The sequence below is a fragment of the Mustela putorius genome, unplaced genomic scaffold (assembly GCF_011764305.1).
Source record: "Mustela putorius furo isolate JIRA1106 unplaced genomic scaffold, ASM1176430v1.1 tig00003974_pilon_pilon_pilon, whole genome shotgun sequence".
Taxonomy (NCBI): Eukaryota; Metazoa; Chordata; class Mammalia; order Carnivora; family Mustelidae; genus Mustela; species Mustela putorius.
Window position 1 is genome coordinate 1,602,121 of NW_025422117.1, and position 17,562 is coordinate 1,619,682.

The 17,562-nt window shown below is 40.0% G+C and overlaps 1 protein-coding gene across 1 annotated transcript in view; it reads right to left on the reverse strand.

The window, feature by feature from the left end:
- GPC6 (glypican 6) overlaps window positions 1-17,562 on the reverse strand; it is a 1,108,049-nt gene that overhangs the window by 87,423 nt on the left and 1,003,064 nt on the right. The window contains exon 6 of the mRNA XM_045070877.1: window positions 2,109-2,252. Coding sequence (XP_044926812.1) covers window positions 2,109-2,252 — 144 coding nt within the window. The remainder of the gene's footprint in view (window positions 1-2,108; window positions 2,253-17,562) is intronic.

A 17,562-nucleotide genomic window follows, 5' to 3' on the forward strand; every position in this document is an offset into this window, starting at 1 on the left:
CATATGATTAACCATTACTGATCCTTTTCAGAAAAAAAATGGATTAAAATATATTTTGGGAGGGGGTGCCTAAAAATAGAAGAGCCTAAATCAGTTGGTTATTTGCCAGTACTCTTCGAGATCTTTGCTTTGGGGGCATTTTGAAGATCATCAGTGAATTTCCTTTCTAAAAGAGGGTTCAAATACTAATTTCCTTATCTATCAGATATTACACATCAGGTGACAATCAGAAAGCATTAATGCTTTATGTAGGTTGTGCTAAATTGCATGCACACTGCAAGACAAATATTTTTCTTGCTCTATCTCCCCTGTTTGAGTGTGTGTATGTGTGTGTCTATCTCTCCTGTGGAGGAGAGAAAAGTGTGCTTGTTTCAAAGGGAAAAAAACATTAATCAGTAGTCATAGATACCATTATATTGATCCAATTCAATGTAATTTTAACTAAGTGCATAATGTACCCACATTGTTTTTAAATTTTACTTTATTGTGGTAGGAACACTTAACAGGAGAGCTACTCTCCTAACAGATATTTAAGTGCATGAAACAAGATTGTTATCTGTAGGCACAATGTTGTACCGCACATCTCTATGATTTACTCATGTTGCACTGTGCCCCAGTTCTTAAATTAGAATTTATGAAAACTCAAAAAAACCCTGCAATATTCCAATAAGTAAGTTAGAGCCAACTAAAGTGGAGAAAACAAAAAAAGAGAAAGAGAGAGAGAGAGGGAACTCAAACTTATACTCACCACTTAATGCTCTGGTGAAAAGGATCTTAACAGACAGAGTTGGTAAAATGAAAACTCAAACAGGGGCTGCCATGGCAACCATGCAGTCTTTAAAACTATTGGCTAGTGGTTCAGGGGACTCTAATTGGTTGTTTAAAAGAAGAAAGGCAACTACTTTTCAACTCTGCCTGAAACTGGGAATAGAGAATAGACAGGACCAAGGTAACATAGAAGGTGGAAGCAATACCCAGACGAATCCTTTTTCAAGAGCTACACTGGAGAGGGGTTTTATTTGCTAATAAACAGGAATAAATTATAACATAATTTAGCAGCTAATGACTTCACTTACCCTTTCACTTTGGCTCCTCGTGGTAGGCCTTTCTGCTGTAAGTACATGTGATTTTTATAGACTGAGATGCTGAGATGTACTTACGTGGAGGCCACACTCAACCAATTTAATCTTATGAGTCCTACGCTGCAGGAGGATAGTGACTACAATGATAAAGTAATTTATAACAGTGACTAATAAAAGTATTTTCATAACCAGAAACCCTGGAGATCTGAGTTTATATGACATAATCAGATGTGGTTCAACTATTTTATGACCTTAAGGTTTTATCTGTTAATTTTACATCAGGATAATTGGCAAGGCAACGTGAACCGTGCTAACAATTAGAGGTATATAAATTGTTTATAGTGCTATAAATTGCATTGAAAATAATCGGGCAGTATTTCTTTGAAATTATGAGCTTTTCATTTTTTATAGCAAAATTTGATTTTTAAAACACATTAAAAAAATGGTGTTTACTATGTTTATGGTGGTATTCTCCAAGTGAATTGCTTTGCTGGTAGATATCATTTGGTCCCCTGACATACATTTTAGTGGATCAAAGAGTGACTATTTTTAAGTCTTCCAACTTTTAAAAGATATACAAAAAAGAAAAAAAAATAGTACTGACTTGGGATCTCTTGGCAAGGTCTTTCAAACAGAAAACTTTACACACAAGAAGGCAGAATAAAATCGCACTGTAACATAACTAAATAAGTAACAGAAGCAGGTAAGGAAGAAATGTGCTATTGTAATTATATCTCTGGAAGATATAGTAACTTAGTCTTCAGATTAATATTTCAGAAGATATATGAAGTTGAAAATTTGGCCACCGCATGAGTGGATTAATAGTGATAAGATGCCTTAAATAATCTAATTCATGACCTAAAAGGAAGATCTCATTATTTTTCAATATTCTAATTAAGACCCGGAGCAGATATAAGAAGGAGATGACTTTTACAACCAACTTTTTCAGAGTCCCATCACGTTTCCTGAAGAATAACCTTGGTAACAGAAAGTGCCCACGATGGCCATCAATCTGAGAGAACTCACCAGCCGGTCCAAGCTCGTGCCTGCAGCAGTCGTGGGTCTCTCCTCAGGATTGTAAGGCCTGAACCGCGTATTAAAATTTTCAGGAGCTGAGCGAGCAGATCGGAGGGCTGGAGCCGGTTTGGGTTGGCCACACCCCTGAAAGACCTGCAAGAACCATTGAAAGGTTAAGACAGTGACACCGGGAGTTTCTTCATGAGATCACGGTGCAGAAGCAGGCAATGCAGTGGGTGTCCCATTTTTCATGGGACCCTATCTTGAATAAACCCTAATCTCTAAATTTTAAGGGGGGGACAACTGCTAGTATAATAAGAACCAACTAAACAGATGTAGGGTGCCTGACTCTATGTCTTGACTCTTATTTTCAACACATTGACTCAGTCCTCATTATTTACGGATTCTGTATTTGCGAATTTGCCTATTCGCTAAAATTATAAGCCCCAAATCAATAGTCATGCACTTCTGTAGACGTGGGCCTCCATGTAGAGTGGCCCTACATGCATGGTCCCAGCTGAAGCTGAACGAAGTGATTTCCTGCCTTCTTGTTTCGGCTGCCATCCTGAAAATAAGTGTCCTTTTTGTGGCCTCTTTTGTACCCCGTCTTTCACATTCTTGTGCTTTTACTTGGCAATGTCCCTGTTTAAGATGGCCTCCCGAGCTCAGTGCTAAAGGGCTGTCTGCTGTTCCTGAGCACAAGGTGTAGTGCGCTAGGCCCTGAGTTCAATGTTGATGACTCCACAGTACGTGCGAAATAAGGTGTCTTTGAGAAGAGTTACACATAGGTTGCCTATTGGTTGGTTGATGAAAAGGAGGCTAAAAACTTGCAGGAGCCTAGCCCTATCTTCCCAGCAATTCAGTATTTGCTAATTCCGTATTTGCAGCCAATTTATGAAACATGGCTACCACAAATGATGAACATCGACTGTATCAAAAGTAGGAATTATGATAGCTGCATGTGAGGACTAAATGAATGTGACTGAGACGTTTTCACGTACTTGAATCTGCCATGCGGCAAATATCCAAGTGGGATTCCCATGACGGTGACAGAAGTATTTCGTGTCCAGCACCCAAGGCCAAATAACCTGGGCGGCCCTGCTGTGGATAAGGAAAACCTGTACTTGGAAGAGTTCTTTGAAAATACTCTTTGGAGCAAAGTTGTAGAAATAGGACAAGCCAACGTGGTGAAAAATCCCTAGAAGGACAGCTCCTTCTAATTTTGTTGTTGACAGCTGTTCATGTGACAGTTGTGTTTGCTGTGGGAAATCAAACATTTTTGTGTAATGATCTTAGGGACCAAGCAGTCAGCTCTTTCCCATAGTGATTTCACTCAGGGTGGGGTGGGGACACTTCCTTGGCTGTTTTTAGAAGCTTCCTACTCTCTGCTGGTTATCAAGAGATAATACCTTTACTAAAAGGACAAAAACTCTAGTCACATTTTCAGGAACTTTTGATGAAGTTGAACTTGACGTTTCCACCATTTTTCTACAGGAGGTGGTGATTCTATTCTTGGCTACTTATTTCCGTTAGCTTTCTGGAACTATTTGTGTTAGCTAATTCTTCTTCTTTTTTTTTTTTTTTTAAATATTTTATTTATTTATTTGACAGAGAGAGAGAGAAAGAGAGAGGGAGAGCGCACAAGCAGACAAAAGGGAGAAGCTGGCTTCCCACTGAGCAAGGAGCCCGATGTCGACTCAATCCCAAGACCTTGGGATCATGACCTGATCTGAACCCGCTGAGCCAACCACACACCCTGCATCAGCTCATTCTTAACCTGCATGTGTGTGTTTAGAACGCATGCATACCTTTCAGTTTAGTTATTTAAATCTGCTTTACTCTAAAATAAGCATTTTTCATCAGGGATATTATGGGATTCCACTGAAATACACAGAGAGCTCTCTGGGTGCCATTCCCAATGACAAGTTCCATCTCGAGACACAATCCATTCGGTGTTACCACTGCAGCTAATTTCTCTTCGGTCGTATTCAAAAGTTCTCCTTCAACTCAGCATTTCAGGGAGCAGGAGCACTTTGTCTTGGCATACTTCGAGATCGGTCTTAACACACTATTGATTATTCTTCTCTCACACAATTTCTGAAGCTGATGGTGTAAACCAGCGTGATAAAGACAGTGGGCCCTTTTCTCCCTAGTGCCTAAATCACTTCCCAGTGGCAAGGTCACTGCTGATGGAGGACATTAACATTTCCAGAGCTCCAGGGTTTTGTTGAGTGTGCTATCACGGCTTTCTCCAGATATGACAGCTGACTTTTAGAAAGTGGAAAGCCTAAGGCAAAACAATGCTAATGGCCTTGCTGGGGATTTCTTGAAGTTGGGGCACTGAAAGAGTTAACAGACCTTCTTAATTTGCCCTTTGGGAAAAATCTGGCTCACTGGTTTAAATTAAATCAAAGGAACAAAAAATGCCCGGAAAGAATATTGGGGCCCAGGGGAGATAACTCATCATAACAGAAAAACCTTACCACGTGTGTTTGATTTTTTTTTCTTTCGAGAGTGTTAATTATAACGTGAGCTAAGTCAATATAACCTAGGAGCCTTTTGTTATTTAGATCAGGTCTGGATTCTTAAGGTGGCTTGAGTGCAGACATTGCCAGAGAGTATGATCCAAACGGAAGAAAACACTGCCTTGTAATCATGTTGAAAAGGACACCTCACCTCAGAATCAGTGGGAGACCTCCGGAAAAATCCGTCGTATGTCAGGATATGAACCTTGAAGATCCCTCAGCAGATTCGAGTTCACCCTTAGGCAAAAAGGCAGGTCCTAAGGAGACCCTTCCCGGTGGAAGGGGCACTCCAAGGGGTCAAGAGTTGGTTTTTGGAACTTTATAGGATCTGAATAGAAGCCCTGAAGAGGAGACGGGCGCGCCCACGTGCTCAGGAAGGATGAGCAGCCCTTGTCTGATTCTCATGGCAGAGACTGTACCGTAAGCAGCCTCTATCCCCTCTGTCTTATTACTTAGATGAGTCACAAACTGAAAAGCAACACCTCCATGTATCACACGTGCAATCTGTTAGTTAGACAACATGTTTTTAAAAGCTGGGGTTTGGGCACCTGGGTGGCTCAGTTCCTTAAGCGACAGTCTTCAACTCAGGTCGTGATCCTGGAGTCCTGGGATCGAATCCTGCATCCGTCTCCCTGCTCAGCAGGGAGTCTGCTTCTCCCTCTAACCCTCTCCCCTCTCATGCTCTCTCTCTCAAGTAAATAAATAAAATCTTTAAAAAAATAAATCCAACCTGGGGTTCATGGAATGGATGATGAAAGGAATTCTTACGCAGGACATTCGGATGGTCTCCGACCATTTTCTGAGCTTCCTGTAGCCGCAGTATTGTCGAGACAAAGCTCTGTGGCTTACTCTGAAGGACCAATAAGTCTTTTTCCTGGTGGTTTAGAGCACCCTAATATATTGTGTTTTGAATAAGGGAAGAAACAGATGAGGGATACTGTGGGTCAGTTAGGTGAGAGGTTTAAATGAGGTTAGCTTCCATGAGAATCAGGAGATCAAGATTCTCTTCTGAGGGGTGGTCAGGGCTGGAGATGTAGGTCTGAGACACTAGCCTAAGAGGGTATTTAAAGCCCAGGGGCCAGTATGTGGATGAGTGGCAGGTGCGGCTGAGGACAGCCCAGTGCCATGCCAACATTCAGGTCCTCCCTGAACCTCAGTTTCCTCCTCTGTCGAACGGGATACTAATACCATTCCTCACACTGTGATGATAAAATGCAGAACGTAAGGCAGGAAAACAGAAACCAGCATCTGGAAAAGGAAGGGCTTCACAATAATTAGCTACTTACGTTATTCTACAACCGTTTTCTTTCTAGAAGTTTTATTTTCTGAGTTAGGACATTCGAGGGGGGAAAAAACATCCGGATTGATGTTTCTTCAATGTTTTCCATAAAATAATATTTCCAAGGGGTGTTAACAGTTGCTCCATGAGCAATAAATTCCATGCATCCAAATGAAGTTGGCGGGACTTGGTCAATATGAATGTGTGTTCGGACTCATCAAAAAGGAGGTACTTTGCAGTAACTCGAAGTTTGGCCACAGGCTCCCCAGAGGGCGCGGGAGGTTCTCCCCGGATGGGGTCCCAGGGATCATCCTGGGCTGCTCTGTGAAGTCTGCTCTACCCCACCAAGGGAAGTGGTTCACATTCAGACACATTGACTTAGAGGTGTTAGTGAATCCATTCTACCCTTTGCTGTGTTCTTTCTCTCTCTTTTTTTAGATAAAACAATTTTTTAAAGTTGAATTATATTTGACATATGTTTTTATATTAGTTTCAGGTGTACAACATAGTGATCCGATATTCTTACCCACTGCAAAATGATCACCTCGATAGTCTAGTTACCATCTGTCACTATAGAAAATGATTACACTATTATTGACTATAGTCCCTATGCTGTACTCTATATCCCTGTGACTTTTTTTTTTTTTAATAACTGGGCATCTGTCCATCTTAATCCCATCCACCTGTTACACCCCCTTTCCTTCTGGCAACTGTGCTTGGTCTCTGTTTTCTATTAGTCTGTCTCTGTTCTGCTTTGTTTGTTTTGTTTTCTAAATTGCACATATGAGTGAAATCATATGGTATTTGTTTTTCTCTGTCTGTTGTATTTCACTTAGCATAATCCCTCTAGATCCCTCCATGTTGTGGAAAATGCAAGATCTCATTTTTTTCAATAGCTGAGTAATATTTTTATATATATAAATTTATTTTTATATTTATATATAAATATGTATAAATATAATTTATTATAAATATAACATGTAGTTATATTTATCTATAATAAATTATATATACTATATGTTATATTTTTATTATATATGTGTATATATATATATACACATTTTCTTTATCCATTCATCTATTGATGAATAGTTAGGTTGCTTCCATATCTTAGCTATTGTGCTGCAATAAACATAGGGGTACATATATATTTTCAAATTAGCGCTTTTGTTTTCTTTGGATAAATACCCAGAAGTGAAATTCCTAGATGGCATGGTAGTTCTATTTTTAATTTTTTAAGAGACCTCTGCACTGTCTGTAGCGGCCGCGCCAATTTATATTCCCACCAACAGTGCTTGTGCCCTCCACCACTTTTAATTCAAGAGAAGAGATACGATTTTTAAGACACTAAAGTTCTTTTCTTTACAACAGAACAGAAGTTTCTGGAGAACACAGTTGCAGGCAAGCCGCCTCATTGTAGGAACATATCATTAGCTTTATTCCTTGAAGAAATAGGATCAGTATTATCTTCTGCCTATCTTCCTCCAAGGGATGTTGTAAGAGATAACTAGATGCAGTGGTCCCCTTTATTCACAGGGAATATGTTCCAAGGCCCTCAGTGGATACCTGCAACCATAAACAGTACTAAGCCCTATATATACGATTTTTTCCCTATACATACATACTTAGGATGAAGTTTGATTTATAAATTAGGCACAGCAAGAGATAAACAACCATAGCAGACAATGAACGATCATAACAAAATACCATACTACAAGTTATGTGAACGTGGACTCCCTCTCTCTCAAAATAGCTTATTACGGTGCTCACTCGTTTTCTTGTGACGAGATGAGATGGTAAAATCCTACACGAGATGAAGTGAGGTGAGTGACATAGGCGTTGTGACACGGGCATTAGACCACTGGCGACCTTCTGATAAAGGAAGGTATGTCAGAGGGAAGAGCATCTGCTTTCGGACCACGGCTGATGGCAGATAACTGAAACCACGGATAAGGGGGGGGACCCGCTCACTGTAATCTGGCCAAGGATTTGGCCTTCCCACTGTAGACAGATGCAGCAAATGCACTACGGACTTATCCTTCCTGCTTAGTGGGCTTGCAAAACCTGTGGGTTTGGGGAAGATATCTGGCTCGTGAATTCTCTCTCTTAAGAGGATTACTAAAATGTCTCAAAAGTGTGCTGGCATTTTGAGATTAGAGAAGCTGACATTAAAGATAGAAAGTTCTGAAAGGAGAGACATTTTATTGTTCCAGAGAGGCGAGCAAGAGAGGAAGGTGTGGTGATAACAGGTTTGAGCGCTGTGTCTTAGGTTTTTCAATATAAGACATTTTCCTTTAAGAACATCTCAGCATCTTAACATACTTCCCTTAAAATAAAACAACGTAGTGTGCACTCTTTTGCAAGCCCCCATAGCTTCATGCCTATGTCTCTTTGTCTTCTGCGTGTTGATTATACATTCACAAAATTCATTACTGGCAAGCCGATAAGCAGTGGCTGCAGATCAATTCCGTCTCGGCTCCGGTATTAAAAAAAAAAAAAAAATTCTATCCTTTCACTTTCTACTCAGCGGGTTCCCATTGTGGCGGGATGTTGCTGTTCCCATATATCATTCTGAAATTTGCAAACAGAGCTCTCATCTTTTATATTAACATGGGTGGCAGTGAATGCTACCTAGATTTAATTGGACCTGATATTTTGAGAGTAAGTCATGTTTTATTTACTTATTAGATTCTAATTTATATTACAGTGTTAATGAGTGAACTATCTGTGAGATGACCACTTGGGGAATTCAAATCTATCCCGTTCGTTCCCAAGGAAACAGAAGCGATCATATCTGCATCAGCTCTCTCTCTGTTTTGGCCATTGTTTGCATGAGAGACAGCTGTGGCATAAGAAAAAGGTCATGGGCAGGACTCTAAAAGCCTGCAGTACCACCTTCAGACCTTCTCCTTATACCTGTGTGACCTTTGGGTAACATGTTCTCCCCAATCCTCAAGGATGCTGGGAAGATAAAATGATACGACACTTTGAAAAGACCCTGAAAAAAACCTGAGGTATAGAAATGTATAATCTTAAGTGACATAATCTGTAATTAAATAGCACAGTAATGAATAACAAATCATATCTATGCAAGATACAGAGTGATGCATGAATCATTTTTTATGAAGAATTGGGTCTTTTACATTTTGTTCACGGCTATTGCTGAATCTCAGAATCTGTAAGAGTTCCTAGCATATAGTATGTGCTTTAAAAAAAAATAGGGAGTGAAAGATTACGGATGAATGAATTTTTTAGTTATAATTTCACCCTTTTGCAAATATTTATGGAAGGCAATTAGCAGACAGATTTGTGTAAGGCGGGATCAGAAAGAAAAGAGAACTTAACACTTATTCAATGTCCACAATGGGCCAGACACTGTACTGCGTGTTTTATGTACTCTATTGCAAAGAATCAATTACCTCTTCAAAATCAATTTAACATTTCTTCCTTAGGCTTCAGAAAAAACAATGAATCATCCATCTGCATAAAAAACTCATTTGATATTTCCCTTACTCCGCTTACTGTGCCAACTTAGAGAAAAACTAAATCAACAACTTTGTTTAAACTGATAAATAGATCCAAAAAAATCCCGTTTCTTGATCATTTGGTTACAGCTACCCACTGTGCTTGAAAAGCCAATTAGAGAGCCAAGGATCCTGTGTATGAAATAGTCAAACTTGGCCCTCTGATGGCTGGCAGGCGAGTAGAGTTATGAGGACTGGAGGTCACAACTCAAGCAATGGCTGTTGCTTGCAGCAAACGGGAAGACAGCTCGGGCTGTTTGCAAAGCCTTCCATCTCAAGGAATGGCTGTTGCTTATAGCAAAGGGGAAGACAACTTGGGCTGTTTGCAAAGCCTTCTATCTCAAGCAATGGCTGTTGTTTGCAGCAAAGGGGAAGACAACTTGGGCTGTTTGCAAAGCCTTCTATCTCAAGCAATGGCTGTTGTTTGCAGCAAAGAGGAAGACAACTTGGGCTGTTTGCAAAGCCTCTCTTCCTGATTTCTCCACCCTGTGAAAATGGTGAGGAGCACCAACTGCCCATGGCTGTGATGGTACTATATGTGTCCCTGTCCCCCAGGTCCATAGAGCTGGCAACCTTTTCTTAGAGAGGAAGTGAAACATGTAGACCGAAATGGGTGTGCAGGAGATGTCCACATATCACTAGTAAATAGATGTGAATAACTTAAAATATTTTTTAAATCCCATTTCATTAAAAGTAATAGCAAGAAAATCCACATCATCAACATGACTTAAGTTTAAACCGGTACCCTAGAGCCTCATTTTACACATTTTTTTTTTCCAGTTCCTAATAGCATTCTGCTAATATCCCATGAAGAATTTTCCTGAATATAAACTTGGAACATTTTAATAATGACTTCTTTCTTTAAATATAAAATTATTACCCTGATTCTGTTAACATTTTATATATTGAGTCTTTATTTTTATTGGGTTTTGTTAGTTTGACAATTTTCTTTAAGGATTGATATTTAAAAAAAAAGCAGATTTTCATCCTCAAGTCTCAGGTCCACCTGCTCTTCTCTTGTGTTCTTTCCTCCTCCTGTCCTTCTCTCTTCCCTTCCTCTCTCTCTTCCTCTCTGTTTCTTTGCTCCCTGACTCACAGTTTTCTTTTCTTAAAGGCTGATCACAATGGTCCCTTAGCCAAGTCGTCTGGCAAATTCCACGTGGGTCCCTGGATGGGCTCAGGGCTCCGTGAAGAGAATTCTGGGTTATACTGAATCAAGTCAAGTCATCAGTTTCAGCTCTGGCTGCTTTTCACCAGCTTCAATTTTCAAAAGCCAGCTACCATGTCAGTTTTAAGGTTTTAAAAATTTACTCCTGATGCTTATGCAGCTTGGTTCCACAGTATCTGTGAAATGTTTTGCATACGTCTTAAAATTGTTTCTTCAATAAAAGCAAATTCGTTCCACTGGTTGAGAAGATGATTTTTTTTTTTTTTTCCTTGAAGGATTTGCTTTCCTTAAACAGCAGAGCATCTTGATATTTTCTCCCCGGTGGTGAGTAGGGAGGAATTACAGGAAACTGAAACAAAGCACATTTTGAATATGGTAGGAAAGAAATCTTAACCTTCTTGGTCTGGCTAAATGATCACTTCATATGCTCTTTGTTTATGAGTTTAAAGCAATTCTTTAAGATCATTTTGCTGAATTTACATGAATGTGTCAATTTCATCAGCCTGGCTCTGTATCACTTATTCAACCCAACATTCAACCAATATTCATCGAGTGCTATTACGGGCAGACACAGGTGCTGAGGAGATGCCAACTGGACATGTCCCTGCTTTCATGAAAGTTCTGACAAGAAGCCTGGCAACTGCATTGTGATAAATGTGATGGGAACACCCAAGAGGGGCAACTAGCCAGACAAGAAAATCAGAGAAGGCTTCCTAGCATAGCAGTGGTGTGCTGAAACAGGTTCTTATGGGCTCCCAAGGCCACCTGTTAAATTGTCAGAAATTCCACAAGCCACTCATCACTTAGTGATTACTAAAACTTATAATGTATGAACTTAAAATTGTATACATTATACTGAAAACAAAGGTAATATATACTCAAAACTCATTACTTCCCAATTATTTACTCTTATCTATGATCTTGAGGTGATTTATGCCAATTATATCCGTCAGGGGGAAACCTCCTATTGTGGCATCGTGTTCAGTGAAATCACGTTGGTAGCTTGAAATCACCATGGTGGGAATATTTACACAACAGAAATTGGCAAATACGTCCCATAGCATGTTCACTACATCGAGAGCTGGTTGTGCAAGGACTCACCCGGATACCACTGAATCTTACCCAGGAAGTGAAGAAATAGCGCCTGGCAAATGGTGTCTATTGGGTATTGGGTGTGGAGATGGCAGGATGTTCCAGGATGAGGAAACAGCCTGGGCGAAAGCAGGGAGGTGACAGAAGATGCTCTTCTGAGCTCCGGAGCCAAGGCTGTCTTGTATGTTTGGGACATACAGAGGTTGGTTCTCTTACCTCCTACATGAAAACATCTAGTAGGACTCAGGCTCTGTTGGTCTTAGTCGCTATAATTCCACAGCATCTAGTATGGTGCTCGGCAGATCATCAGTGCTCGAGAAATGCTTGCTCTCATAATCCCAGGCATGGAGAGTGGGGAGGGGGGCCTAGAGCAAGGTGGCAGGCTGAGGACAGCACTGTGCAGGGGCTATGTCTGGGCTCTTGTCTCAGGATAATAGGGAACCATGGAAAGCTGGTAAGCAGGAGAGTAATAAAAACATCTTTGCATTCTGAGCAATTCCTCTGGTTACAGTGTAGAGGATGAAGCATAGTGTGGTAGAACCAAGGGCAGGGAATTAATTAGGAGGCTCTAATCCATGCAGGAGATGATAAATTTAGGGTTGCTGATGGGGACAGTTCAAAAGAGATTGAGAATGAATGTTTACTGGTGTCCGTCATGGATCAACTTTGAGGGCGAAGGAGAAAGGGAAACTCAGAAGTCAGCTGGGCTTCTGGCTAGGAGCGGGCGCGGCAGAGGGGGCCGCTCTGGGACGGTGACATTTGGGGGAGGACAGGAGGGCAGTTTTCGACAGGGTTATTGGAGGTGGTGGTTGGAGGTGTGTGGCAGGCTGTGGGATATATCGGTGTGATCAGGACAGTAGTCTGGGCTACTAGAGATTTGGGATGAAAGCTACTTCTGTCACCACAACGAAATCAGAATGCTGTGTCTGAGGAGATCCCACACTTCTCTGCACAAGAGCTCTTTTTGTCACCCAGCCCCAAGAGCCACATGTTTTAAAGACATATTGTCTAGCCAACAGGTTATGTGTATTAATAAGGAAATGATTGATTTTCACTCTGTAAGGCAGCTAAGCTACTTGGCTGGTGTTTTAGGATCTATTCTGGGATAATGAAGTGAAATGGAAGAGATATGCAAAATGGGTCAGAAGAAGACTTACAGAAAGCCATATAATTTGAAACTTGCTGCAGAACGGGCTGCTGTAGACCATGCGTTTCAATGTAGGCTGGCTGGGGCAATGGCCCTCTGGATCCAGCAAGATGGTGTCTCCCTGGGCAGAAGAAAGCACTCAGAGCTGGACTTAACTGCGCATTTGTGGGGCTGGGTGACTGAACTCCTCTAATCCGACCATCGACCAATGGCTGTCCCTGGGAAGCATGATTCTAAGGAAGTTCTCCTGTGAAGCAGGAGGATGTTGGAAGAAGATATTCAGGTGCACGAGAGGGTATCTTCCTCTAAGAACATTCTAAATGTTAAAAACTGAATTGAGTTTCAATCACTTATTCTTGAGTAGGCTTCATTAAGTGTAATCTTCTCATCTTTTGCCCTGAAGTTAAAGTGAAAGAAAATCTTAAGATAAATCTCCAAAGGTTAGAGATAATCAGGAGTTTCCCTTTATCATCAAAAGGAGGGGAAAAAATTTTTTTTTTCTTTTTAAATCCCTTTTACATGGGAGGAAAGTTAACACTAGTTTGCTTTGGATGCATTTCCTCTAAATGCATCGTAGGCACTTTTCTCAAACCTTCATTTTGCTTTATAAGAAAAAGGTGTCTCTTTTTTTCCTTTCTTTTCTTTGTATCTAGCATCTAAAAAAATCTGGCTCTGTTATCCAATGATGTCACAAACAGGAATAGAACAGACTCTAGCTTTCTGTATAGAAATGGAGAAATCAAAGAATAAAAGATATTTGAAGGAGGTCACTGTTTCTTAGTGAAATAGTATAAGGAAGAGCTGACGGGCAGAATATAAACTTTGAAATCTGAATAACCAGAGAAACTATTCTGAGTATTCTGAATCGAGGCATCATTGAGAACTTGCTCTTTTCTTTTAAAAACAAAACTCAAGAAGAAATCGAAATAGAACTTTTATAAATAGTATGGCCATTTGCTTTTTTCTCAGAAATCAGGCAGAAGGAACAGAACCACTTGTCATTGCAGCAAGACAATTACTCCCTTAATGTGAGACGGATGTGACAATAGGCAGAAACTACTGACATTCCCCTAAAACCTTTTGCTGCACTGGTACCAGTGAGACCACCAGGCAAAGAATCCAGTAAGTTGGGGATAGTCTCGGTCCAACTCCGCTATTCCCTCGAGCCGTCTTCCTTATGAAGGCTTTGTTCTTCAAAGCCTTCTTCAGTGTCACACCATGCCATGTCCAGGCCATGAAGAAATATGTGTCCCTTTCAAGGTCACTCACTTCCCTTGAAAATAACCCCTAGCACAAGCATCTTCAAGGGCAGGTGTGTATGTCACCCAACTGCTCTTCGGATCTGAGATGCTAAAGATAACCTCACAGACCATCACGACGAGGCAAAACCAAAGAGCCAGTCAATGTTCTTCAGGATTCACATATCGTAGACATTTTCAATAACAGCAATTAAAATATTTCACTTGTAAGAGTAGTTTTGATTGGATATATTCCAGGATAAGCATTTTACATAGAAAATATCATTTTACTCTCAAATACCCTATTGAGAAGGTACCACTAGGATCCTCGTTTTTTTCAGGTGAGTTCATTATGTTTAGCCAAATAATTTGCCCCAAGTCCCATAACTAGTAAAAACCAGATCTGAGGTCTGTCTGATGTCAAAATCTGATCTTAAAACCTTTATGTTAAAGAATCCTAGGCTGACTTCAAGTAAATTTTAAGGAATTTTCTTTTCTTTATTGTGGAAGTGTCTCTGGCATTATACCTTCATGTTCCAAGTTCAACTCGGGAAAATATATTGCTGCTTCCATGTGTAAAATGACATGTTAGCATGACCCTCTGTAGAATGTTTAGGCACAAGTAAGATGCAACTCCAACCTTCAGATAATTTATAACCATGGGAAGGGGAAGAAAAGGATGCAAATAACCACAATTCAAGAAATAATATGCTTCCTGTCTTAAGAAGGGCACACATAACCGGGGTACTCACAGTAAAGAAAGCACGACTGGAATAAAAATATATTTATTTGAACTAAATTCTAAAAAATATCCTTGGATCTGAAGAAGATATTTTCTACACGTGAATTCTCAAGATACCACTTATGCCTGAATGTTCTAAAGAAAGAAGATCCAGAGAAAAGAAAAATATCTGGATGCTAGAAAAGGAAACCTAACCAGTAGTGAAGAGATAATGTTCACAACACTCTTAACTGTTTAGAACTGGAAAAGCACATTTCAAAGAACCCTTCATTTTACAGGTGAGGAAGCGAAGACCCACTAGCTAGAGGAGATAATACTACATTATTTTTTTCCTCCCTCTCTCCCTTCCATCCTTCCTTCCTTCCTTCCTTCTCATCTTCATTTGTGCTGTAGATTCAGAAAGAATTGTCTGGAGAAAATTAAGTACCTGGAGGCCACCCTACTCTTCTGTAATGGGTTCTACTCTTGTCTGTAACAAGGATTAATTGAATGGATGGTTTCAATTGGAATTTAATAAGGCTTGCTTCTTAATTTAGATTATATCTGACAAACCAATCTTTTCCTGGATTAGGTTTGAAATTATTCCTAATACAGTTAAATTATATCAAGTGAGATCAGTTTCATCTTCCCTGATAGGATAAGAAGGAGACTATCAACACATCTGAAATTCATAGGCAGAGACTCAGCAAGTTTTGCTTTCTCTTCCCTTGGAGAATTTACACACACCTGCAAAGTTCTTCAACTTGGGTGGGTAACAGAAGTGGTAGAATCATGAGGGCACTTTCCTGTCTGTGATGAAGATTGGCAGTTGGCAAAGGTAAGAAGCTTGGTTGGGACTTGAACAAATAGCACTTGTTTCTTCTTAGATCATTCCCTGTAGTGTGTTTTAGGCAATAGCCCTCCCTTAGAAGGCTGGGTCCTCTGGTGCTAAAGTTTATATGGACCATGTAGGAAGATATGTATTGAGAAAACTGTGGCATGCTGGGAAAGTCTTTTTTTGGATCAAACCATTTGCAATTGCCATCCCAAGTCTGCCCCTTGTTGGTTGCATGACCCCAGGCAGGCTACTCAGTTCTTGTAAATTTAACATTCTTTACCGTAAAATCAGGAAATGGAGGCTCTATAAGATTGTGTCAGGGCTTTGAAATAAATATATAAAACATCTAGAAAGAGACTGACATGGGGAAGAGGATCTGTTTTGTCTTCTACTGGATTCCTCATGCCTGATACATGATAGGGGATTTGTTGAATGAATTTACTAAGTGCTCAACTATTTGTGGTCATGATGATCATCATTGTTACTATTTGTCCAAAGTCTTAATGTGCTTTTGTTCCCAGTCCTTAAAAATGTGTAATACACATATATAAGGATATATGTTATATAACATATAATATCATGCTATACAAAGAATACACAAAGCAAGAGTTGGAGATAAGTGCCATAATGTTGTTACCAAAATTTTATAACTTGATTATACAACCTGGCATAGCCAATATATATATTTTCTAAAGTTTACTGATATAAATGATCTCTACACCCAACACAGGGCTCCAACTCACAACCCTGAAATCAAGAGTCTCATGTTCTTCTGACTGAACCAGCCAGGTACTCCTAGCCAATGTATTTTTTTTTTTTTTTGGAAGGAATTTCAGTGTCCCTTACACCTAACAGTTTAGCTGTGGGATAACTAGGAGAAGAAAAAGGATCTGATAATGTATAATAAAACAGACCTAAGACAAGCTTGGAGCAGGAGCATAGTTCATGGGAATGGATCTTTTCATTGGTCGGTAGATCCCACTAAATCATTGATCAGTGACTAGGTACAACAAATGAGCTGTCCTCTCTTGCAGATATGACGAGAATCTATGGCATTAGAGGAGGGGAATTTCATATCTGAAAATGTGGCGTGTGCATCTTCAGCCTTCCAATATAAAGAGGGGGGCAAAAGTAGACTTTTATGCTTTGTATTACCAAAACTTCAGGAAAGCATAACTGATGAGGCTCAAGACGAATAATTTCATTAGATTTGAGCATGGTGGGAAGTATTTGCTATAGTTATGAAGGGGATCAGACAGAAAGGCAGACAACTTGAGTCCTTTGGCTTTGCCACCTTGTTTCCTCAGCTTCTCATGCAGGTTTTACTGAAAGCCTTTGAGCTTTCTCTTCATACTTGATCTATTCAGCAAATCGTTACTGAACTCCACCCTTGCATGGGATTGGCTTTAGAGGCACCCTTGTTGTTATAATGCAATGATCTGGCAACATGGGTCCCATCGTCAGAACCCTCCTCTATGTATTCCTTAAGCACCATGAGGCCCCTGTGCATTACTTAACCTTTCTAAGCCTTGGTTTCCTTATCTAGAAAGTAAGGGGGGAGGTTCTAGCTCATCACAAATATTGTGGGTTTTTTTTTTTTTTACAAATATTGTTATAAGTATTATGTAATATAAACCACATATCGCCGAGTGTAGTCCTTTGAAGAAAGCATTCAATATATGATCTAACAGTTATAAACACCGTTGCTTTTCCATAAAAGGTTCTGGAATGACTGCTAACAGCAACTGGTGTAATAAAGTAAATGATCTCCCAAGGAGGAGTTGCCAATCATGTCCTGGAATAAAGAGTCATTTTAATTTGTAGGCTTTCCAACTCATGATATCTGCGCACCTGCCACCTCTACCCTCAATTAGGAAATTGCTTCTTGGCCTCACCCAAAGGCTTATCAGAGTAAGAAAGCCTCTTTATGC